At 42.2% G+C, this 25208-nt stretch overlaps 1 protein-coding gene across 2 annotated transcripts in view; it reads left to right on the forward strand.

Annotated features, from left to right (window-relative positions):
* Positions 1-11629: 11629 nt before the first annotated feature.
* The window catches only part of Cpb2 (carboxypeptidase B2), a 38972-nt gene continuing 25393 nt past the window's right edge, over positions 11630-25208 (forward strand). For both annotated transcript variants that reach the window (XM_027390130.2, XM_035452192.1), the window contains exons 1-3: positions 11630-11700; positions 21173-21248; positions 22975-23099. In XM_027390130.2, coding sequence (XP_027245931.1) covers positions 11630-11700; positions 21173-21248; positions 22975-23099 — 272 coding nt within the window. The remainder of the gene's footprint in view (positions 11701-21172; positions 21249-22974; positions 23100-25208) is intronic.

Consider the following 25208-nt stretch of genomic DNA (forward strand, 5'->3'; position numbering starts at 1 on the left):
TAATGACGTACTGTGGGAACTCAAAACCCAATTCTGAATGAAGGATCCACAAACATTTATGCGGGAGCTTGGATCTGGTGAATGAGAAGTAGGCAGGATCAGTGACTTACATGTGTTGGTGTTCCCTACAAAGTCATGCACATTCCCCAGTTTTCAGTAAGAGCAAGGAAACTATTTCCAATGTGATTTATACTAGTTACAAGCAATGTTTACTGATTATGGGAAACACTGCACAGACGGACGTGATTACAAGGAAAGTTATGAAATGGACCTACCTGGAAAGGTCTCAGCATAGAGTGGACTGCTATCTGCCTGGAAATTAGGACTCTGGAGCCTGCATGATGCAATGGTTGGATCAGGTGACTTGCAAAGTTCCAGCCAACCTATCGACTGTATCCACTTAGCCATGCATATGCCATACACACATGCTCATCAAGGGTGTCCCAGGGGCACACCATCAGTCTCTTTCATAGACTGTGTGGACCCTTCGGTCCCCTAGACCAGCCTATGACACACTGGTGTTTTGTGAATGATATGCATGTCCTTGTGCCTCCAGTGTCCCTGGGACAGTCTTTGCGGCCACCTCCGTCTAGTCACTGCCTCTGCCGCCTCAACCTTTCGTCTTCATCCACATCAGTAGAAGGCACACAGCCTTGAAGTAAAGGCCTCTAGTATTCTCTTGTAAACCTGACATTGTTTTACCCTGTGAAGGTCTGCAGTCTCCAAATCTAGAAAGACAGCTGGATGATCAGAACGGGCAATGCTGACTGATCCTCTTGCGAAATCAGTCACTCTTGAGAGTTTCCTGTTAAAATTCTGGTCATGGAAATCACTGCTCTACCCTTCCTGGTCACGATGGCTCTCTTACTCAGCATCCTCTCTCCCTATTTCTGAAAGACAGAGTTTGTGTTTCCTTATGTTTTAAGTCTATGTAAATATATTTTTAGGGTTTTTTTTTAATTGATTTATTTGTGTGTGTATGTGTGAGTGTGTGCCATGCCATGCTTATAGAAATCACAAGGCAACTTGTGGTTGACTCTTTACTTCCACTATGTGGATTGTGGAGCTTGAACTCAGGTTTTCAAGCTTGGAAGCAAACATCCTTACCCCCAAGCCATCCTGCTGGCCCCTTATATCTACATATACTTAAAAACCTTGCCGGATGGTGATGGCGCATACCTTTAATCCCAGAACTTGGGAGGCAGAGGCAGGTGGATCTCTGTGAGTTTGAGACCAGCTTGGTCTACAAGAGCTAGTTTCAGGACAGCCTCCAAAGCTACACAGAGAAACTCTGTCTTGAAAAACCAAAAGAAAGAAAACCTATGGCAATGGGAATCCCCAAACAACACAGCCTGTTGCCAGGACTAGAGGTTGCTGTCCACAAACTGATGACAAGGTCCTGTTGCTGAAGACAACATTCACACAATTCATTGAACAGGAAGAGGTCGAATTAGTGCCTACATAAAGCCTTCCCCCTCTGTGCTAGCATCTTCTGTACAGAAAGGTACTCTGTATGCTAAGAAAGAAGAAATGTAAACACCGACCTAGCTACAAACTCTTGGATCTACAATGGTGTCCTGCCTGCAACATATGCTAACACAAAGCTTGTGGGAGTAACCAACCAATATCTGAGCTGACTGAAGGCCCACTTGACAAGATAGAAACCATACCTGATACTGCTTGAGTGACTAAATAACCCGGAGACTAGATAGCCCAGGGACCTATGGTAAACAAAATACTACTGTTCTACTAAAAGAACATAGCAATAAAATGACTCCTAATGATATTCTGCTATACTTGTAGATCAGTGCCTTTCTCAGCCATCATCAGAGAAGCTTCCGCCTGCAGCAGATGGGAACAAATACAGCAGCCAACAGCCAGACAATAGACAGAGAGTGAAAGATTTTGGACACTCAGCCCTAAATGGGATGTCTCAATTAAATGTTTCCCTTTGGGGTTCAGGGAGCCCTACATAAGAAGGGGCTGAAAGAGTGTTAGAAAGAGGGGATGAGGAACACCAAAAAAACAAGGTTCTCTAAACCAACAGGGTCAATGTACATATGAACTCACTCTATTCAAGCAACACTCATAAGGCCTGCACAGGTCCTTTGGGTGTATATTATGGTTTCCAGTTCAGTGTTTTTGTGGGATTCTTATGTATTCAAATGATTGGCTCACTGTGTCTATATTTGTTTCTTATTTCTTGGACTCTTTCTGTTTGTTTGCTTTGTCTTATTTGGGTGTATTAGTTTTTGTTTTTATCTTATTATACTATATTTTATTTTGTTACTACCTTAGAAGCCTGTTTGCTTTCTAATGAGAGACAGAAGGGGTGGATCCAGATGGGAGGGGAGATGGGGAGAAACAGAAAGGAGTAAAGGGATTTAATCAGGATATATTATGTGAAAAAATATATTTTTAATAAAAGAGGGAAAAGATTTTAATGAAACAAAAAATCATGACAGACACAAATCATAGGCAATTTAGTTAATGCATACTTGCTGTCAACAACACAGAGACAAGAGGACAAGATGATGGTAAATTTTATATTATATGACATTTGGAAAATGAAGAATTCCATTTAAATAAGTCGCTTGGTTAATAGAGAGCTGTCACAGATTATTTTGGAACAGAAATCTTTAGAAAACTGCAATGCGAGGCAATATTTCATTCTAATGTTCTATGGGATCTGACATAAAATTGAATGACTCTATAGACAGTTACAACAAAGGCACAGTTTGTCATAAGTCCCAAGTATTCAATCCTTTTTATTCAGTTATGGTACATGGACAAAGTGCACTGGAACCTGTTTAGAAATTTGGGTCTCAGCCATCCCCAACCATACTGAATTAGATCTACATTTCCGAAGATCCCCATTTGATTCATGCTTTGGTTTGAACGTTTCTCCAAAAGATTCACTTGCTACAAATGTAATCCCAAGGCTATCTGGAGGTGGATCTTTGGAAATTGTAGTGGTTTGAATAAAAATGATCCCCACAGGCTCATAGGGAGTAGCACTGTTAAGAGGTGTAGCCTTGATGGAGTAGGTGTGGTTTTGTTGGGGGAAGTGTGTCACTAGTGGTGGGCTTTGAGGTCTCAAATGCTCAAGCCAGGGCTAGTGTGGCATTCACTTCCTGCCGTCTGCTGATCCAGATGTAGAATTTCAGCTCCTCCAGCACCATGTCTGCCTGCATGCTGTGATGCTTCCTGCCATGATGATCATGAACTAAACCTCTGAACTGTAAGCCAGTCCTAATTGAATGTTTTCCTTTGTAAGAGTTGTTGTGGTTGTGGGTGTCTTTTCACAGCAATAAAACTCTACGACAGGAGGTTATTTTTACAATAAGGGGTCTACTCTCGTATACAGATCAATTGACTCAGAGATTACTGGGGTATCATGGGAATAGCTTTACTATTAAAAAAAAAAAAAAAACCAACAAGCAAGCTCTCTTGCTCATGTTTGCTCGTCTCACCAAAGTGTCTTGTGTCACCTTGGTACTCTACAGAGAAGACCCTCAGCAGAGGAGCCCCTTGCCCTTGGACTTCCCAGAACCCATAATTATAAAAAATAAAAGTATATTATTTATGAGTTGCTAAGGCAGTGATGTTCAAGTACAAGCATGGAGGATGGGCTGAGATGCTTCATGTTCACATCAAAGCTGGAGAAACACTAAGAGGAACAGAGGGCTTATTAAAGATGTACAGCTGGTAGAAAAGGAACTCAGGCAGGATTGCATTACACTTCCCCACATGTGCCTCTTCCCTCCATTTCTACATCCTCCACACACAACATTGCCTTTCAGTGTCCTCCCCCGCACTCCCTATCTTAAGCATCCTCTCTTTGGCACAGGTCCCAAGAGCTGTGTCTTCCAGTCATCCCAAGTTCGCTAAGGGTGCTCACTGCCTTCTCCCAGTGGCTGGGCACTAGCTTCTCCTGGTGGCTGCCTCATTAATGGATCCGACCTACTCTGTGCCTAATCCCACAAATCTTTCCTGTCTCTCCACAGCTCACATCAACTCCAGATGTTTTTCTTCGGCCACTTCTGGGATGGTCTGTCTATCTTGCCCAGTGGCAGCTAAGTAACTTGATAAACAACCTGTTGCAAAGCTTCCATCATCTCTCTTCTTTCCCCCAAATATGCAGTTTACAGTGACTTCCTGGAGTTATAACTTCTGCCAAATCACTGACAGAAGGGGAAGGAGGAGGTGTAAGCAGTGTAATACAAACAGCACGGGAGAGGGAAGGGGTTTAATGTCCTTGAGGAACTAAAAGATCAGTTTGGCGCTAGGAGGGAAGCTCATTCAGTAAAGTATGGGGACAGAAGTTTGATCTCTAAAACCTATGTAAAAAGCCCAAAGCCGGTGTAGTGGTATGTAATTGTCATGCCAGCAGCGGGGAGGTTGAGACTGGCAGATTCTTGGAGCTCACTGGCCAGCCAACCTAGCCTGCTTGGAAAAATCCCAAGCCAATGAGAGACCATTTCAAATTAAGAGGAAGGTGCCTGAGGAATGATACCCAAGAAACGACACTAGAGGAGTTTGACTTCTGACATCCTTGTGCATAAGCACACACTCAGGTGTACCTCTATTCTATGCACGCACACACACACACACACACACACACACACACACACACACACACACACACACACATACACACACACACAAATATATATATATATGAAAGACCAGTGTGTCTAGCCGTGGGAACCTATCTCTGGGAAACAGGTAGACAAGGGAAAAGCTAAATGCCCCATATCCTACTTTGAGACTCAGTTCCTACAGGGCTGCCTGGACCTGTAATTTGCCCCAGGTGATTCTACAGCTTGTGGTTCATGCACCACACTTGGAGGGGGCTTGGCTGACTCAGGTCGGCTGCCAGCACCCTGGCTGCTCCTTGGAATCACCATAGGAACTTTAGTGAAGTCTGTGCCTATAACCACTGCCCCAACGCCTGGATGCGGCTGGTTTAAGCATGGATACTGAAATGACCCTTGTGTGACTGAATGCATGGGGACATTTGAGAACTACTGTTTTATGTCTGGAGTATTGCTTCAAAGGGCAGGTCTGGCTGGAGCATCTCAGCAGGTGAGCAGAGTGTCAAAGTGAGTAGAATTCACAGAATCCCCCAAGATAAGCCTTGCTCTCTCCACAACTTGAACCAGCCAGCCAATGAGCACTCTCCTGTGTGGGTGCCAGGCACCATTCGTGGTGCTCCAGAGCTCAGGCTCCTGTCTTTTCTCACCAGAACAAGGAATTGGAACCCAGGACTGAGATGTCTGCTTCCAGCTCTCTAAATGTCTTTTAAAATGTCATCTTTCCTCCCCTTTAGAGATAGAGGAGGCCAAACACCCTAAGACTTGGTGTAAATTATAACACAGATTCATATTCTATGAATAAACATGAGAGAAAATGTGTGAAGCAGAAAAAGAGCTCTCAATTATGTTTTCAAAGCCTCCCAAGATTATGCAGCTTTAATGGCTGAGTAATTTTGAAAGGAAACCTTGGAAATCCAGCTGCACCTGAACTCATAATTTTTTTTAAAAAGGCATCAAATTAATTAGCTTTCAACGCATCCCTAACAGTGGGTCTGAAGTACATTGTCTGAAATGAGCTGGCGGAGGCCACCATGGCCCTGGCCCTTGTTCTCATGCTGCTTGAAGTCGGGAGAAACTCCAAGGCAGCCATCGCTGCAGAAGCTTCTCCTTAATAAAGACAAAGGATTGTGAGGCTTCCAAAAGTCCTTGTTAGGTGATTTTTGCCACCTAATATTCCAAATTAGCTGGAGAACCCATCTATGAATGAAACTGGTCCACAGAGGGGCCATGATCCAATTTGCTGTAGTATCGGCTAGGCTATTTCTTTGCATGATAGTTTACTGCCTAAAATAGCACAGAAAGAGGATTAGCTGTTCTGGGGTCATGATGGGCCAGATGAGGTTCTGAGTGGAGCGTACACTGGCCTATGCTCACACTTTTTCACGTACCCCTTCAATATGAATGAGCTGTGCTGAATGCCTGTTTTGCAATCACTTTCAAATGTCACCCATTCAGCCTTTACCACAACTCTCTCTGATACAGGCTCTTACTAACCTTATGTTTTCAGAAGATGCACGTCATAGAGACCAAAAGGTTGTGTGTGTGTGTGTGAGTCTGTCTGTCTGTCTGTGTCCCCGAGTGTATGTTTGTGTATATGTGTCTGTATATCAGACAAAGTACTGAGTTCTAGTAGTAATAATTCCTATCCATCAGTAGTAAGACAAGCATGTGACTAAAAATAAGAAATAGGGGCCAGCAAGATGGCTCAGCAGGCCAAGCAAAGTACTTGCTGCTAAGTCTAACAACTTGAATTTTATCCCTGAGACCAACATGGTGGAAACAGAGAGCTAACTCCTACAAGTTGTTCTTGCACACCGACCTCCACATCTTTACAGTGGTATGTGTACTACCCATACAAAATCCCAAACAAAATCAGAATCATGATTGGAATCAACACTTCTCCCTGCCTTTGGCTACATGAGTACATATACACTCTAAATATACAATACATCAGATGTATGCTACATTCTATATTTCATTCTTAGCACTCATATCACTCTCCATGTATCTATATGCATACACATGTGGTCGACAGGAACAGAAAAGTGTTTTCAAACATATCACCATGAAAATATAAACTAAAACCAAACCAAGAAACGCCACACACTGGGCTGGAGAGATGGCTCAGAGGTTGAGAGCACTGACTGCTCTTCCATAGGTCCTGAGTTCAATTTCCCACAACCATATGGTGGCTCGCAGCCACCTGTAATGAAATCTGGTGCCCTCTTCTGGCCTGCAGGCACACATGCAAACAGAACACTGTATACATAATAAATAAATTATCTTAAAAAAAGAAAATTACTAGAATAGCTTTCCAGTGAGAAGCCCGACTGCAGTGAGAAGAATGTGTAGCAGTTAGGACTTTAACAACGACACATGCTTGTTCCCTAGCAAGGCACTCATGCAAAAAGCCTGGTAGATGACTCTCCATAGCAACTATATGCATAATAGCCCCAAACCCAGGGTATCCCCAATGTCCTTTCACAGAGGAACTGAATAGACATTGTTACAGTTGTCAGTCAGAAAGAATCAGTTACTAGTGCACAGAATGATGTGGAAGATCCTTTCACATACACTAACCAATGGAGCCTGAGACAAAAGACAGCTCACTGTACGATCACTTGATGTTCCGGAGCAGGTAAAGCTACACTATAGAGGAAGAATCATAGCAGAGGCTGCTGCAGTAGGAGAAACTGGCTGAGGCAGATAGGGCGACACTGCTGTACCTTGATGGGGTGTGTGGTACTCCAGCACACACGTTTTGTAAGGTGAATCGACTTCACTTATCTGTATGTTTTTTCTGCACATGCCACAATCAAAAGAATATCAGAGGGCTGCTCACTGCTACCCAGAGTAGTTTACAAATAGCCAATGGTTTGCAGGCAATAAAAGAGCAAATAAATCAGTAAAGGTGCCCCTTTGCCTTTGACTGGTGCCTGCGTTTCGAAAGCCATTAGCATTATTCTGAGGTAGGAAATCCAAAATCTGGCATAAGCCAGCCATTGAGGAGTTACTTGCAGAGGCAGGTGAATCTCTGAATTCCAGGCCAGCCTGCTCTACACAATGAGTTCTATAGCAGTCAGGGGTACACAGAGAAACCCTGTGTGTGTTGGGGGCGGTTACTTGGGGCTGGTAGTGGGGAGTACAGAACAGCGAGAAGTGAGAGTAGAAAGAGAGAAGCAGAAAGTTCCTAAGTGAAAGTCACCCTGCTCAAAATGAGCCTGCAAATCAGGACTCTATCCCTGAAAACACACATGCTAATGAGGGCAGCAACAAAATAATCACTAGGAACAGTTTTCACGCAACAAAATCAGCACAGATTCACTCTGAATGTAATTGACCTGGCAAAGCAGTGTGGCACTGACTTTAAAGAAAAGTTCCGAGTACTCTCCGTGATCTGAAAGAGAAGCTGGCTTAGAACTCAGGGGGTGAGGCTCTTGCCAAACATAGGCAAGGCCCTGGAGTTTATTTCCAGCACTGCAGAAAGAGAATGGAGAGGAGAGAGGAAGGCGTGGGGAAAGGGGGAGAGGAAGGGAGGGACACCTTAAGCAATCTTACTGTAAAAGATTGAGCAATAAAGTAGTTTTACGTGGTATTTTTAAATACTGATATTAAAACACAATTGATAAACTCCCCATGAAAGGTTTATAGTTGCTGAAATAATTTTCTAGTGACTCTGTGGTCGCTTGCTGCTAGAATAGTGAATCTGAAGGTAGTGCAGAGAAATACACCCAGGAAGGAACGTACATGGATAGGAAATACTATTTTCTAAAATGGGAAAAGGCAGATGTAAGACGTGAAGGAGTGAGTGACAAACTCCAGTGGAAGCCCCAGCCTAGGACTAGCAAAGATGTAACGGCTGAAGAATGATGAGTGGTTTATCTAAATTTGAAAAAAAAAAAAAAACACCTAAATCCTCAAATCAAAAGATAATAAAAAGTAAAACTACATCTAGACCAGAGGGACAGATCTGAGAAGCAGCAAGAAGAAAGGAGAACTAGCCTGCCCAGGAGCAGCAGGGATCCTGTCAGCAGAGTCCCCACACAGCAAGAGATGCCTCTGTCATACATGCTTCGTGCAGCTAGACTAGTGTTGGGGCTAAGGGAAGAAGGAAGTTAAGGTCAGCATTCTAGGTGGTTTTATGCCATCTTGACACAACCCAGAGTCATCTGAGAGAAGGGAACCTGGATTGAGAAAATGCCTCTGTGAGATCAGGCTGTAGACAAGCCTGTGGCATTGTCTTCATTAGTAATTGATGGGGCAGGGGCCAGCACATTGTGGGTGGTACCACCGCTCAGCGGGTGGTCCTGGGTTCTGTAAGAAAGCATGCCGAGCAAGCCAGAAATCAGCTCCCCTCCATGGCCTCTACATCAGCTCCTGCCTCCAGGATCCTGCTCAGTTTGAGTTCCTGCCTTGGTTTCCCTTGGTATACTGTGATTCCATGCATATAAGCTAAATAAACCCTTTCCCCTGCAGGGTACTTTGGGTCATGATGTTTCATTGCAGAAATAGGAACCCTAACTAATACAGTTAGACACAAAGAACATAAGAGATCATGCCACTCCTCAGGAGGCAGAGGCAGGTGGATCTCTGTGAGTTCCAGGCCAGCCCAGTCTCCAGAGCGAGTGCCAGGACAGGCGCCAAAGCTACACAGAGAAACCCTGTCTGGAAAAACAAGAAAACAAAACAAAACAAAACAAAAGATCATGCCACTCTGTAGATTTTTGCTAAAAGAAATTTCTACTTCAGAAGATAGAGATGTAATTCACATGGCAATGATTTTCATACTCTCTCTAGGAAACACAGAACACAAAATATATAGGACAAGGTTTATTACATTTCTCAGAATATCTTAACTCTTAACTAATTACTTCTTGCGCTAACAAAAGGAAAAGCTTAGGCACGCATGTATATGAGCACACACTTGTATCCATGTGTATACACACGAACACACATCCACATATATAAGCATTAAAAACCAGCACAAATGTATTCTCTGAGACTGTGGCAGCATGCACAGGCCCTGCAGAGCTTGGGCTAGATGGGGTCCCAGAGCAAAGTGGACAGGAACTCCCATAGGCAAGAAGCCATCACCAATTGATAACAGCTCAAAAATGAAAAATTCGTTTTCTCCAATGGAGTCTCACTGAGTATACAAATCACACTGAATGGCAGATTCTATGTCCAGCAGTAGATGGCCAACTCTAAACAAACTCAATGGTATTTTGGCAGATTGTTGTTTTGTTGTTGTTGTGTAGCCCTGGCTGTTGTCTATAGACCAGGCTGGACTTGAACTCACAGAGATCAACCTGCCTCTGCTTCCCAAGTACTGGGATTAAAGGCGTGTGCCAGCACAGCTCAGCGGTTTGGATATTTTTACCATTACTGGTTTTTCACTTGCATATTATGGTTTCTGGTTTTGTTTTTTATGGTTTTAGTGTATGTATGTGTTTTTGCGCTTTTTCTTTGTTTTGTTTTATTTTACTCTGTGTTTTTTTTTTTTAATTGCCTTTTTGTTTTCTAGAGACAGAGGAAGAGTTGGAAGGGTGGGTAGGTGGGAGGATCTGGGAGGAGATGAGGGAGGGGAAACCATGACCAGAATATGTTGCATGAAAAAGTCTATTTTCAATGAAAGAGAGTTACTTGGGCTAGTTTCTGCTCCTCTCCACTGTGTCTATTATTTGTTTGCTCTTGTTTGTGTTCATCATTTAAATTTATGTTCCTTTATTTAGGGGATGTGAAAACATAGCATGACCCTATTCAAAAGGTTTATTGAAATAACTGTCTAGCAGTTAGTACTGTGTTATCTTTCCACATATGTCTGTGGGAGAGCAAACCCATCAAATTATAACCTATCCTCTCTGTGTTTCTTCCTCCACAAATGAGCAAATATGCACATATTTTCTTATTTCTCTTTTGCTTTACAAAAACAAAACAAAACCATTTTCAGTGGAGGTCACCTTAACCCACTGACTTTGTTCTGGGCGGTGGGGGGGGGGGGTTCTAAATCTCAGAAGTCTGAAACATGACATCATTTCTTTTTTCCCTTTCAAGTGTTTGCTGTGGACTAGTTTTGCAAATGTTCCTGCCCTAACCTCAGGAACATTTAAAGGTATTTACCAGGTAGAACATGGGGAGAGCTGCCAGGACTGTGTCCGCTTACAGGGTGTGGATGTGGCCTCACACCAGACAGACTGTTAGATGGTGCCACCTCCAAAATGATGGGTGGTGGGTCCTTGCTGGAAATGGCAGCCACTGTGAGGACTTTCTCTGAACAAACATAATTCATGGCTGCCTAAACTCCTTACTGCTTGTACCAGCCCCTATGACAGCCCTGATAGGTGGGCCTGTCGTTCTGTATGGTTAAGGGAGCATATTTTTAATGGAGACTCTGAATCCCCTACACAGACTCTGCTACTCAGCGTTCTAAAGCCACAACTTTGAACTCCTCCTCTCTCGTACCCTTGTATCTTCACCTAAATTGAAAATGTTGAAAAGGAGGCCCTGGAGGCCTTCCCTTGACATGGGCTATGATTCCATCATTCTTCATGGCTGTGAGTCTTCAGACCACGCCCTGCCACACAACTTTCCAGGCCTTCTTCTCTGAGGGATTAATCATTCTATCCACAGGCTATTTGCTGCTATAAGAGGCCAAGAATAGCTATGAACAAGGCCCAATACAAAATCACAAATTTACTTGGAGCATTATTCATAATGTTTTGAGTTTGTTTTGTAACTCAGTTGCCTGAACCTTGTGTATGATGTCACAATGTTGGGGTTGAAATTGTCTAAACTAAATACAATGGTGGTGCTCATCATATTTTTTTGAGAGTTTAGCTATCAAACAACCTAATTATATGTGTATGTTTTTGTTTAGACTGTGGAAACAGACACTAAGTCCACTGAGCTACAGAAACCAGAGGGAACTCTGTGTTATCCTTTAACCAATATGTAAAGAAGACTCTTATGCAATCGGTTATCTGGGACTTTCTCCCTTGGGGAATTTTGTTGCTCAGCAAGTCACTGTTGGGATGAAGCTTTATGGCCTTGGAGTCCTGGTAGCCATCCTCCTCTGTGAGCAGTATGGCTTCGCCTTTCAGAGGTAACACCAGGGTCCTAGAGCAGAAGCAGCGTCCTGGGCTGGAGAGCAAAGGGTGAAGGCCAGTTTTTTCAGAGACTGAACATTAATTTCGGGATGATGGGGTAGCCCTAGATTTGTTTTCATTTTCTGCTCTCATTTTTCCCAGTGTGATGAGTCTATTCAGTGGCTATGGAGATTAAATAAGTAAATGGAATCTTGATGAATTACTGGGACCTTCCCATATCACATGATTTATATTCTTCCTGTCTGAACACATAGATACAGCAACTAAGTAAATGTACTGTTTATTTTCATCTTGTACATAGGGCACAGGAAGGAAAGGAGGGTAGAAATATAAAATGGATCTGGATCATGCACAGTCAATGAGCATAGAATATGAAAGGAAAGTGAGTTACAGTGGACATATAGGGGATCTTAGCTATTTCCTCATTTGCTTAGTACAGTCATTTTCTATGGATATTTGACCGTAAACTTTTTAGAACACAAATGAATGCATGTTAGAGCATACATAATACATGGAGTAGCAGTTGCAGCATACATGTCATTTTATAATTAACTAGTTAAATCTAAGCTTTAAAATCTACATATATAATCTTGAAATTGTCTTGCTTTTTCTTTGCTTCTATAACCCTTTTCTAGATGTTTTTGAGATAGGTCCTTGTCTCCTCTTACTGAATCTCAGTGAGAAATGACACCTGAACATAGCATAGGTGGGGAAAATTCTACCCATATAACCATTTTCTGTGCCATAAAACCCATAGAATAATCAATCATTCAGGGAATATTGTTTGTCTGGAGCTGTGTTTATAATAGCTGGTTGATTCTGTTTTGTTCAGTGTGATTGTCAAATACCAACAACAAATTTCTTTGTGAAGAGTGGCTGCCAGTGAGTTGATTTAAGGGTCAGAATTGCTAGAACAATTTGTGTGCGTGTATCTATATTTTACTAGTAGTCAAATAAGTATGATTTTAAGATCTTTTTTTGGTTCTAATATTCCATAACTTGGTGATTATCTTTCGTTAAAAGAAAGGCAGGTTGAAGGAACAAATCCAATAACACCATCTCCAAGTTGCTTTTTGTAGAGGTAGCATGACTATGAGGGGAAATGGAGAAATTCTGTTGTTGTTTAGGACTGTGTTTGACTCATATACCAGGCACTTTAACCAAATAAGACTACCTGAAAAATGATTAGCACCTGTACTTACCTGGAGGACCACATGTGAGAGCAGGAAGAATAAGCAGCCTCCTGGGAGACAGAAGCAGCTTTGGCTCTGAACTCTCACCCTTGCATTAGAAATTATATGAGCTGCACCCCAATGTTTCTGAGCTCTGCTTTTTCCAGGAGTAACATACTACTACATCTAAAAGAGAGATCTGATTTCACTCAGAGTGACAGCCTTTGATAAGTCCTTATTTCTGGGGATGAGAATTTAGATCTTTTCTGGAAAGCAGTAACTAGCTGGCATTTCCCAGAAGCCGCTCTTTGTTGCTGTTTTCCGTGACCATTTTCCTAATAACAGTTTGTGTTTGAGCAATCTCCTCGTGGCTGATTTGTAGGTGCATTTTGATAACTCTCATCAGTGAAATGCCCTGGAACCGCGACAGCAAAGCAGCTTTTTAGAAGGCATAAATACCATATGCCGCAGAGGAAGACAGCTGAAGTCCACATTTCCATATTCAGTTGATTTTATGAGGCCAAATACTAGAAATGGTAAAAATAAAATACTAGCAAGAATCTTGAAAACAAAGTAATTAATTGTATTGTGCAATGATTATCAGAGTGCAGCTGGTTAACCCCAGGGCCACTGAGAAAAGAAAAAGGAGAAATATGGATGGAAAAGAGAAGGGTCTAGAGAGGACATATGGAGGGCATCACAGACCACAGCACGTGCTCTTTTTGTTGCCATCATGTTCTGGCTGGGTACCCAATATCAGTTATTCTCTTTCAGGTATTAGTTCCACTGATAACATTATTTGCATCTCAAAGTACAAAACACCAGTGGTCCCCAAACACTGCAAAACATATAACATCACATCCTGGGACTACCCATCTATTTATCTACCATCTACCCATCTAATGTCTATCTACCATCAATCTCTATCAGCTATCAATATGTCTATCTATGCATCTTTAATCTATCATTTGTCTTTATCAGCTATCCATCCATCCATTTATCTATCACTTCTCTGTTAACTATCTCCTTCTGCTATCAATGTGTCTATCCACCTATGTACCCAGGTATCAATCATCCATCTATTCATCCTCTGTGCTTATTTTTTTATTCTATTTTTTAGTGTAAATTTTTTCTCAAATATTTCCTGCACAAATGCTGTAATTATAACTAAAGAGATGCAACAAAATACACCTTTAGTTTCCATCTACATTGCCCCCGGACATTCTGCATAGTGGGGTCAGGAAGGACTTTTCAGCCCACTGTGAAGTAACCAACAGACCTTGGGTTATATGAAAATTCAAAATGTCTTCATTCAGAAGTTAGAATACCATCGCCAGTAAGGGCACTGCTCAAAATTTTCAGTCTTTCTTGTTAAAAGAAAAACTTCAGTTTTATTCAATGAATTGTTAATCGGAGTGAAGAGAGCACCTTGCCAATTCCTCAGCACTGGAAACGTGCTCAGAGAACACCATCCTATTAGATACAGAAAACGGACTTGCAGGAACGGAAGAGTGTGGTTTGTTGACTGCGTGCTATGTCAGCTGGTCGAACCAGGAAGCAGCCTGTGACTGGCTCAACCTCAGCTGCTGTTTGAAGCTGGCTCAACCTCAGCCACTGAAAACGCAGAACCAAAAGCAAACAAGAAAACTCCTAAGTTAGATTTTGTTTGCTTGTTGGCCTGCATACGCAACCAATTTGCATTTTTGTTGCCAACTCTCTCATAAGACTCTGCATGCTTCTTTGTGATTTATCCATAGATCACAAAGAATTGTATCTGTTTCTGGCCAAACTCTCCAGGAAGTAGACTGTGAGATGGAGATTGACATGCAGGCAGTTTCCTGGAAAGAGATATCATCCAGATCTGTGGAGGAAAAGGGAAGTGAGTTTGGGGTGGGAGTGGAGGGGTGTTGAACTGTGATGTTGTCACCACAGATGTGCCGCTAAGATGGGCCACCACCACTTCTCCCTGTCCCCTGACACATTAGTGCACTTTTTAATTTTCCCATCAGGGCTGGTGAGAAGGAAGTTTCAGACCCTTCCCCCAATACACACATTATGATAGCTTTTACTTTAGGAGGAAGGAGCCATGTGGGGGCTATGCCAACTCCCAGTGTGATCATTGTAATTACACTTTTGGAGACTGGGAAAATCCTTACTAGATTTGGGGGTCTAATGCACCCACTTTGATTTGGACTTAGTCTAGGATTCCAGATACCCAGTGTGGACCCTGCAGCCAATAGCCCTCAGAATGCTTGCAGGTCTCCTTTGTGCAGTGTTCAGAGTAGCTTGAGTTAACTCTTGCTGAAAGCAGACAGATTCCTTTAGACCAGTGGCTCTAACCTTCCTTATGCTGCCGTGGTTTAACACAGTTCTTCAGGTTGTAGTGACCCCCAACCATAAAATTATTTCATTGCTACTTCATAATAGTAATTTTGCTACTGTTGTGAATCATAATATAAGCATCTGATATGAGACCCCAAGGGGGTCTCGACCCATACGTTGAGAACTGCTGCTTTAACCACTTCTGACAGTGCTGGAGTGTCTTTTGGGAGTATGTGAATCCTCCTTCTGGCAGGAAAGTCTGGAAACTAGACAACGGATTATGACTTTTGATTGTGGTAGCTTGTCTTCAGTCCCTCTCACTGTTCATCTTTGACTTATCTTGATTGTGAAGATTGAGAAATAGTTTTATTGGCTATTTGTCTGTCCCGGCCCTGGGAATGTTGTGTTCTCTTCACCTCGGAGCTCACTGAAGGTCATGTTTCTCTAGCTACTGCTCCAGCTTTGCTACTCATTAGGGCAATTATGCCCAGCTTGTGGCTGAGATGTGAGCCGTGCCACTCTGAAGCCAACAGTAGAGGAGTCTCATCAGCTCTGTTGCTATCAGGAAGCTCCACTTTGTGGCAGAATGTCTTTTTATAACTTTCTTTCTTCCTTTCTTTCTTCCTTTCTTTCTCCTTCCTTGCTTCCTTCCTTCCTTCCTATTTTCCTTCCTTCCTTCCATTCTTTGTTGTTTGTTTTGCCTTTCTATATAGCCCTGGCTGGCCAGGAACTCACAGGGATCTGCCTCCTTCTGCCTCTCAAGTGCTGGGATTAAAGGCTTGAGCCATCATAACCAACTAGACCTTTCTTCTTAAAACAACTGTAATTATTTGGGCATAGTGGTGAATACTTAAATCCAGCACTAGGGAGGCAGAGGCAGGCAGATTTTTGCAAGTTTGAGGCCAACCTGGTCTACATAGTGAGTTCCACAACAGCCAGAGCTACATAGTGAGACCCTGACTCAAAAAGAAAAAAGAAAAACACTTGTAATATGTACAAGGCCCAAGATTTGATAGCTGCAATGAAAAACAAATCATATTTGCCCTCTCTTTTTCTCAGTCATGCAAGCTGGAATTCACAACATGTTCCTTGTTTATTCATAACTTCCTCCTGCTTTAATACATGATGGTTTTCTTTTCTTTTTCTAAGTTATTATTTCAAAAATAAGACCATATTTCAGTTTGTATCATCTTGTTTCACTCCCTTATAAATCACGCCCCCCCCATTAACTGTTGTAAGTCAAACTCATTCTTTATAACTGGAAAACACCCCAGGATATCTGCAAACATGTTTCCAGTCATTGACACTTTGAATAATGATTCAATACATAGCCTTAAACATATGCCCTTAAGCAGTGGTTGAATGGATTATGCTAAACCTCTCCTGGGGATTGGTATCAAATTCCCCAGGCTATTGTTCTATGAGCCACCTTGCCTTCTTCTCAGTGATGTCCAGAATTCAGAATCACTTTATCAGTTCTCCATTGTCAATCATGCTTCTCTCCTTACTCCTAGTTACTATGAGATGAAGTTCAAATGCTTTCAAAATCTTCTCTATGGAAGGACTTCCTGAGATTTTTCCATCCTCGATGCCTTTTACGTGAGAAAATTTTATGTGGCCCTTGGTATATAGGTCTATAAAATAGGTAAATAAAGCAAAAATGAGACATAAAGAAATTTGTTTTAAAATAATTTTCAATATATATATGTATATATGTATATATATATATATATATTATAATCTTATTGTTTAAAAAAGATGAAAAAATTGCAAACTAATGAGATGGAGGTGTTTACTTTTACATGAAGGAGTAAATGCTGCTGAAACATTGATACTACAGGATACAGAGCATTTTCAACTTTCTCCATGTTAATCAATATTTTGATGTTTTTGCAGTCAATGCTGAGAACTCTGCTTCACATAAATACTCCCTGCAAAATGGGAGACGTATGTTAGAACCATTTCAGAAATTGTTGAGAATTCTGTCCTAACTCCAAGCAAAAATTCATTTAATGGTATTTTGTGAAACTCAACTCAGTGTGACTCAAACAGCAAGTTTTAAAGTCAGATATTCTAACACCATACAATCCACAGGTGACACTAGCATGTGAATGCTGGGGGAGAGAGTTAAAAGACGTACTACAAATTCTTAATTTTCAGTCATTAAACCATGGGTTTTTAACGAGCAGAAACCCCTGCGTGCACTGCAGTTGGTGAAAATAAAATCTGGAATCTGAGTTGAATGTTTAGGATTCATTGGAATTGCGTGGCAGAGTTCAGTGTTGTGTGTTCAGAGCCACAGCTGCAGTGAAGTCATGTCATGCCACACGGGACAGTGCTACCACCAACACCCTGGATTCATCTGGTGTTTGGTTGTAAATTAATTTTTGGTCTTCATGCATTCAGAAACCTTTTTACTGTTGCCAGAGTTTTAGGAGCTCCACAAGTTACAGGGCCTCAGATTCACCCATGGACTAAGAGGTAGAGATTCAGGAGAGGATTAACATAAACTTGTTTCTATTTAGTTACCATCCTTCCCCTTCTCTGAACACCCATGTATTAAACTTGGAAGAAGGAGCAGGTTGCCATTTCTCCAGCAGAGCCCCATGACCTCCTGTGTTCAGCCTCAGTCTATCTTAGCCCAGCATCCCTTCTGTCTTAGTTAGGGTTATTATTGCTGTGATGAAACACTAGGACCCAAAGTAACCTACAGGGGAAAGGGTTTATTTAGCTTTCATATCCCGAGTCACCATCCAACGAGGAAAGCAAAGGCAGGACCTCAAACTGGGGAAGAAACCTGATGCAGAGGCCATGGAGGGGTGCTGCTAACTGGCTTGCTTCCCTGGGCTTGCTCAGCCTGCTTTCTTGTAGAACCCGGGGCCCCAAATTCAGGGGTGACCCCACCACAATGGGCTGAGCCTTCTGCTATCAATCACCAATTAAATAAATGCCCTATATGCTTGCCTACAGCCCCATCTTAGAGAGGCATTTTCTCATTTGAGGTTGTTCCCTCCCTCAGATGACTATAGCTGTGTCAAGGTGACATAAAACTATCCAGAACATTCTCTATGGAGACTTTGCTAGTGACCCCCCCCCTCCCCAAAGCTATTGTAACCTCCTGTATACTTACATAGTTCTTGGTACGGTTCTTTAATAAAATCTTTTATTCAACATATTTTTAGGGAGCTGGAGAATGGTACCGAGCTTAAGAAAACTTGCTGCTCTTGCAGAGGACTGGAGTTTGGTTCCCAGAACCTATTGGGGGCAGTTCACAGCCACCTCCTACTCCAGTTAGAGGAAATTCAGGGCCCTCTTCTAGCCTCTGTTAGGTATACATTTATACACATATACATGCATGCACATACACAGACACACATGCATGCACATATTTACACACACACACACACACACAGAGAGAGAGAGAGAGAGAGAGAGAGAGAGAGAGAGAGAGAGAGAGAGAGATGAAGAGATGGAGACACAGAAAATAACTCTTAAAAAATAAGTACTGACAGGAAACTTGCAAAGCAAACACAGAGGAGTTCTTGCTTACCCCTCACCCAGTCCCTCCTAGTGCTTACGTATCTTACATCCTCTTTCCACATTTGTCAAAACCCAGAAGCCAGCGCTGGTTGGCCATTGCTCACTAAACTCCAGGGTTTAAGAAACAATTGTGACCTTTTCTGTCAACATCCTCCTTGTGTTCCAGGCTCTTTGATTACACTAATGATGTCCACTGTCTTTGGTATCATTGCTTCATCCACTTTGCCCAGGTTTTTAGTTATCTCATGCAGAGGGTATATCTGTTGCTTATTTCTCCAACTGAAACCAAAGTCTAAGTTTTTTCAAAATTGTTTCATTATTGTTACTGCTATTTTGAGGTAGTGTTTTCCTGTTACTTCAGACTGGCCTTGAACTCATGAAGGCCAGGCTTGCTGAGAACCTGCAATCCTACTGTCTCAGCCTCCTTGATGCTAGATTGCTGGCTTATACTAGCACACCCAGCTCTAAAGATTAGTTTTAAATAAAGCAAGGAGGAAAATATTTTTCTAATTTAAAAAGCATATATTTTTGTATTTCAATGATAAACGCCTCTCCTCTGGAAAATGTCCCTGACATAGCTTGATTTTAATTTAAATATCACAGTTCTTTCAATGTTACCCAGAGGATACTATAAACTTGATAACCCTATTGTAGGTAACATATGCCCTATACATGTACAATTCCCCAACTCCTGCTTTCTTTTTCTCTTTATATAATTTTTTCCTACAGAAAAATTGGATAGTGAGCTGCAGAAATGAATCTACTAAGAAATCCTCCCTCTCTGAGAAAATGGTTTACAAACATAAAGAAACTTGATATTGAATCACACTAAATATTTCCCAGTTTGTACAAGGAAGGGAGGGAGGGAAAGGGGGAGGGGAAGAAGAAAGAAAGACATATAGAATAAAGAAAGGTAAAAAGCCCAGAGGCAAAACATAGAAGAAGAGAAACAGGTTAATTTAAGTTAGAAAAGCTGGCTACAAACAAGCCAAGCTAAGACCAGGCATTCATAAGTAAGAATGAGTCTCGGCATGTTTATTTAGGAGCTGGGTGCTGGGCCCCCAAGAGGTAAAAAAAGAAAGAATAAGAAAAGAAAAGGTGAAAAGCAAAGGTATTGGATGTCTTTGAGAGAGGAGGGAACAGCACACAGTGACCTCCAAGGGATGTCAGTAAAGTCTCTCTGTGTCTTTCTCTTCCTGTGTGGGTATGGGTGGGACTTGAGGTGCTTTAGACAAAATCTCACTATATAGCTTTGGCTGTCTTGGAACTTTCTCTGTAGCCCAGACTGGTCTCAGGATCATTTACCCTCAGCCTTAAGGCTGCTTGGGATTACAGGGGGCATCCTCACACACATGTGGATATCACATGCCCCTCTGTGCCTGGCTTATTTCACGTAACATAATCTGTTATCATACACGACAGGATTCATTCTTTTTAAAACTGTTTGCCTTTAGGCTTTTCATTTATTATATGAATGCTTTGCCTGTATGTATGTATGTGTACCATGTACATACCTGATGCTTAAGGAGATTGGAAGTGGGCATTTTATCTTCCAGATCTGGAGTTAAAGATGGTTGTGAGATGTGTGGGTGCTGGATCCTCTGCAAGATGGTGCTCTTAACCACTGAGCCATCTGTATGGCCCTCAGATCATCTCCCTTTTAAAAGACTTGCTTATTTTATTTTATGTGTATCAATGTTTTTCCTGCCCTGTATGCATGTGCACTGTGTTCATGGCTGGTATCTGAAGAGGTCAGAAGATGACAGATGCCCTAGAACTACAGTGACAGATGGTTGTGGGCTGACATATGTGTGCTGAGAATTGAACCTCAGCAAGAGGTTCAAGGTCCTCAACAAGAGCAACAAATGTGATTAGCCACTGAGCCATCTCTCCAGCCCCAAGGATCTCATTCTTTTTAATGACTGGATATTATTCCATTGGGTGTGTCTGTGTATTTATCAGTTTTCTTTATTGACTTATCCACCGATGGACACTCAGATTGACTCCACAGCAGTGGAGTATTGCAACAAAAAATGAGAATGTGCTCGTCTCTCTGACATCATTTCCCCATGCCCAGCAGGATTGTCAGATCATATTCTAGCTCTGTCTGTAATTTTTTGAGCAAACTTTGTGCTGCTTGCCATAATGGCTCTACTAGTTCATACTCCCAGGGACAGCAAAGTAGAGTTCTGCCTTCTTCATGTGCAGAAAGGAGAGGAGAGAGGCCAGTGCTCTGTGAACATGAGAGCAGTGGTTTTGTGGTTGGCTGGGAGTACAGACCATGAGAGATGCTGTTGGCCTTTCACATGGGGTCTGCCTTTGTGCTAATCAATACTCAAGTGCTTCTGTCTTATAATGACCTCAAAGCTCCTTCAGCAAAACGTCATGCCATTTTCACATTGCTATTTAACCCAAACCCTGTTTTTCTCCCCAGTGGCCAGGTTTTATCTGCTCTTCCCAGAACCTCTAGGCAAGTTCAAGTTCTTCAGAATGTTACTACAACCTATGAGGTAATAACCTTACTTACATTTACATTAGCTTTATTGGGGGAGGGGGTCTGTGTGCATTGTAAAGTGTGTTCTCCCTCCAGTCTATCTATACGTAGCTAGCCGTAACCACGTGACCTTTTGTTTCCAGAATCAAACCTTTATCTGTGTGATTAGCTTTTCAGCCACTTTCATGGTAGGTCTCAAAGCTGTAAGCATGTAAGCACAAAGCTGTTACTGTATCAGAAGTTTGGCAGTGTTTTGGTTGCAGAACAGTGGTTCTTAGCCATGAGTAGGCACATAAGCCACAAGGGAACATTTATTAAATTGCCTTGTTCCTGGATTCCATCTCCCCAGGAAGTCGGAGGTGTGGAAGCCTGGCAGGCAGCTGAGAATGAAGGAACCTGTGTTTGTTAGTGTTCTCTAAGGAATAGAGGTCAGATCAGTTTGGAGGTGCAAGTGGTAAGGGAGTGCTTGCTAAAGAAAAAGGGAGGGAGAGAGCTGGAGGTGGTGGAGGTACCTTCAACTGGGGTAGGGGTGGGGTGGGGGAGAGGATGACTCTGCAGGAAGGCAGGTCCTGATGGCGGCTCTCAGACTTCAAAGCAGTTCCCAAGTCAGGCAGGGGCAGCTGTGAGTACTTCTTTAACAAAATCCTTTTTTACAAGAATCCTCTGTGAGGAATGGTTCTGCAAGAACACACTCACGGTGTGCAGGTGGCATGAGTAACATGGGCAACCTGGCAGGTGTCACACGGGTGGCCACCAGGAGTCACCTGTGCCTCTGGCAGGAGCAGAACTGAGTGGTACATGTTCATGGCTTTTTCACAAGATAAAAATGAAACAACTCCAAAGAAAGGATCAAAAAAAAAAAAAAACTCAAAATTTATTTCACTTTATTCTGTTCACTTATCCTTTAATTTCACCGTTTAGTTAGCTTACAAAAAAGCCGAGTTTTGTTGTGACATTTTCATACATAGTTCACAGTACCATGATCTCATTTTAGAGAAACTAGCTATGATCCTTAATTGGCTCATATTTACAAAGAAAATAATAACATCTGCCTGGTTGATATCAAAGTGGTATTCTAATGAACAAAGGAAATGAGTCTGAAAGCACTTTGGAGAAGTGCTGTAAAATGAGAAAAATGTACATATTCAGAGGCATTAGATGAAAGAAAGAGACATTAGTGTGATAATAATATCAAACACATGGAATCTTTCTTTCTTTTCTTTCTTTTTTTTTTTTTTGATTTTTTTTTAAAGACAGAGTTTTCTCTGTGTGGCTTTGTAGACCAGGCTGACCTCACACTCACAGGGACCCACCTGCCTCTGCCTCCTGAGTGATGGGATTAAAGGTGTGTGCCACCACCGCCCAACTGAAACATGTGGAATCTTTACTAAGCAAAATCAATGTGTAATCAAACTTCCTTCCTAGAGAGAATTCCATTTTTCTTTTAAACACCTGAAATACATATCCAGCTCCTCAGTAGAGTCATAAATGTACTCATCTTCTCATCAATATTAAGTGTCTGGGGTGTTCCAGGGCCTATTTGGCCACTAGAATAACTGCGAATAAAAAGCACTTCCGGCCAGATGAGTGTTTCTAGTACTGTTTGTGGGGTGCAGACTGTGGCTGAGAGGTGTCCTTGCCACAGCCCTTTTAGGGATACGGCTTTCAAGGGCCTAGCTACAGATGCAAATGGTGTGAACAACTCTGCATTCAATTTACCAACTTCCCCCTGGAAACTGCAGGTCGTTCTCTGGCAGCCAGTGACCGCCGAATTCATCGAAAAGAAAAAAGAAGTCCATTTTTTTGTGAATGCGTCTGATGTGGACAGTGTGAAAGCCCATTTAAACGTGAGCAGAATTCCATTTAGGTGGGTGTCCTTTGCTATGTCCATTCAACAGCTGTGATAAACACCTACTGTGTGTTTGGCCAAGAAATGGTATAATTGCTTTGTGGGAAAATTGAGTATACTAAAAATGTGGTGGTATGGTAGTCTCTGAGAGACTGGGGACAAGACCTAAGGCCCAACTCAGTGACAAGTGGTTTAACCATTTATCACTTCAGTCCTTTGTTTGTACTGGGACTCAGTGGTCTTCAGAACCTCCCCTTCATTCTCCAGGCCTAGACCTAAGGGACAAAACTCATTCACTGTGGGAATTTGTCTCCTTGTTTCACTAAAAAAAGAAAAAGAAAAAGTTGACTAATGAAACCCAAGGAAAGAAGGAAGGTGTATTAGTCAGGGTTCTCTAGAGGAACAGAACTGATAGAATAAATAAATAAATACATAAATACATACATACATACATACATACATACATACATACAGACAGACAGACATACAATGGTGGTCATACATGAAAAGGATTTTTTATTTACTTTTATATGCATAGGAGTTTTTCTTAAATGCTTATCTGTGTGCCATGTGTGTCCCTGGTGCCCACAGAGTTAGAAGAGGATATCAGAGCCCCTAGAACTGACATGTCCTCGGTATAGTTGGGAATCCTGAAGAAGTAGGCTCTAATACCTGTGAAGAAATGCCTCAGCAGCAGGACAAATGAACTTGCCAGTGAGAGTGTGAACAAGGAGGCAAAAAGCAAAAGCTACTTTCTCCCATGCCCTTTATATAGGCTGCCGCCAGAAAGTATAGCCCAGATTTAGGGTAGTCTTGTGCTCTCAAATGATCCAGATTTAGGATTAGTCTTCCTGTCTCACCTGATCCAATTAACCAAAACTTCCTCACAGATATGCCCAGCTGCTTTGGTTTTTAGTTAATTCCAGATGCAGTCAAGTGGACCAGCAAGGATAGACATCACAGGAGGGTTCGTTATTGCACATAGTCCATCATGGCAGGGAAAGCATGATGGCAGGGACCAGTCATACTGTAGCCAGGGTCCTGCTGTGCAGTCACACTGCATCCAGGGTTCTACTGTGCAGTCATGTGCAGTCACACTGCATCCAAGGTCCTACTGTGCGGTCACACTGCATCCACGGTAGGGAAGCAGGACAATGAGCGCGGCCTCTGGCTCCCTCTCTCCTTTGTATTCAGTACTGCATCCCCGTCCATGAATACTGCCACCTACATTTAAAATGTGTCTTCTTCCCTGGGTTAACCTAATCTAGAAAATCCCTCACATGCCCCAAAACCCTTATCTTCAGTGATTCTAGAGCAGAGGTTCTCAACCTTCTTGACACTGCAACCCTTTAATACAGCTCATCATGTTGTGGTGACCCCAGTCATAATTTTCATTGCTATGTCTTAACTGTCATTTTGCTAGTTATGAATCGTCATGTAAATGGTATCTGACAGGCAACCCCACAGGGGGTCGCAACCTCACGTTGAGAACTGCTATTCTAGAGGCTGTCAGGTTGCCGATATGAACCCTCACACTGTGATAGACTTTAGGCTATGTCTTGGAAAAGGAGACTAATTTGTCACCAATTCTTTCTTCTCAAGGTTAGTGAATGTTTCTGAAGATCCAGCCCTCAACATGAAAGCTGGCCTGACTTTGCAGTTAGTCACCTCTGTGATTTTGTACAAATTACAAATGTACACTGGAGATAAATACAAATGTACACTAACCGTGTATCCTAAGTGATTTCAATGGGGTTTTAAAGGCTGTGTACTGAGTGTTGTTCAATGTCCATTTCCTCTTTTAGTTTCTCTAACTTTTTCCTCTCCTGATCCTCTGCCTGGAACCAGGTCCCCACTGCTGTCCTTTTGTATTTCTTGAGACCAGGGTCTTATGTGTGCCGATGAATATCCTCTATAATATGCTGGGAGAATTATTGATGATTTATAAGAGATATTTACTGCCTCCTCTGGGAACTCAGCTGAGCCACCCCACACATGGTTTCACTTATCATTATAGAACTGTGCAAGATACATGCTTTTCCCAGATACAGATGGAAAAGCATTTAGGGACTCATTTTATTTTGATTTTATTTGATGTGCATGGGTATTTTGACAGCATGTATGTGT

This window comes from Cricetulus griseus, assembly GCF_003668045.3.
Source record: "Cricetulus griseus strain 17A/GY chromosome 1 unlocalized genomic scaffold, alternate assembly CriGri-PICRH-1.0 chr1_1, whole genome shotgun sequence".
NCBI lineage: Eukaryota > Metazoa > Chordata > Mammalia > Rodentia > Cricetidae > Cricetulus > Cricetulus griseus.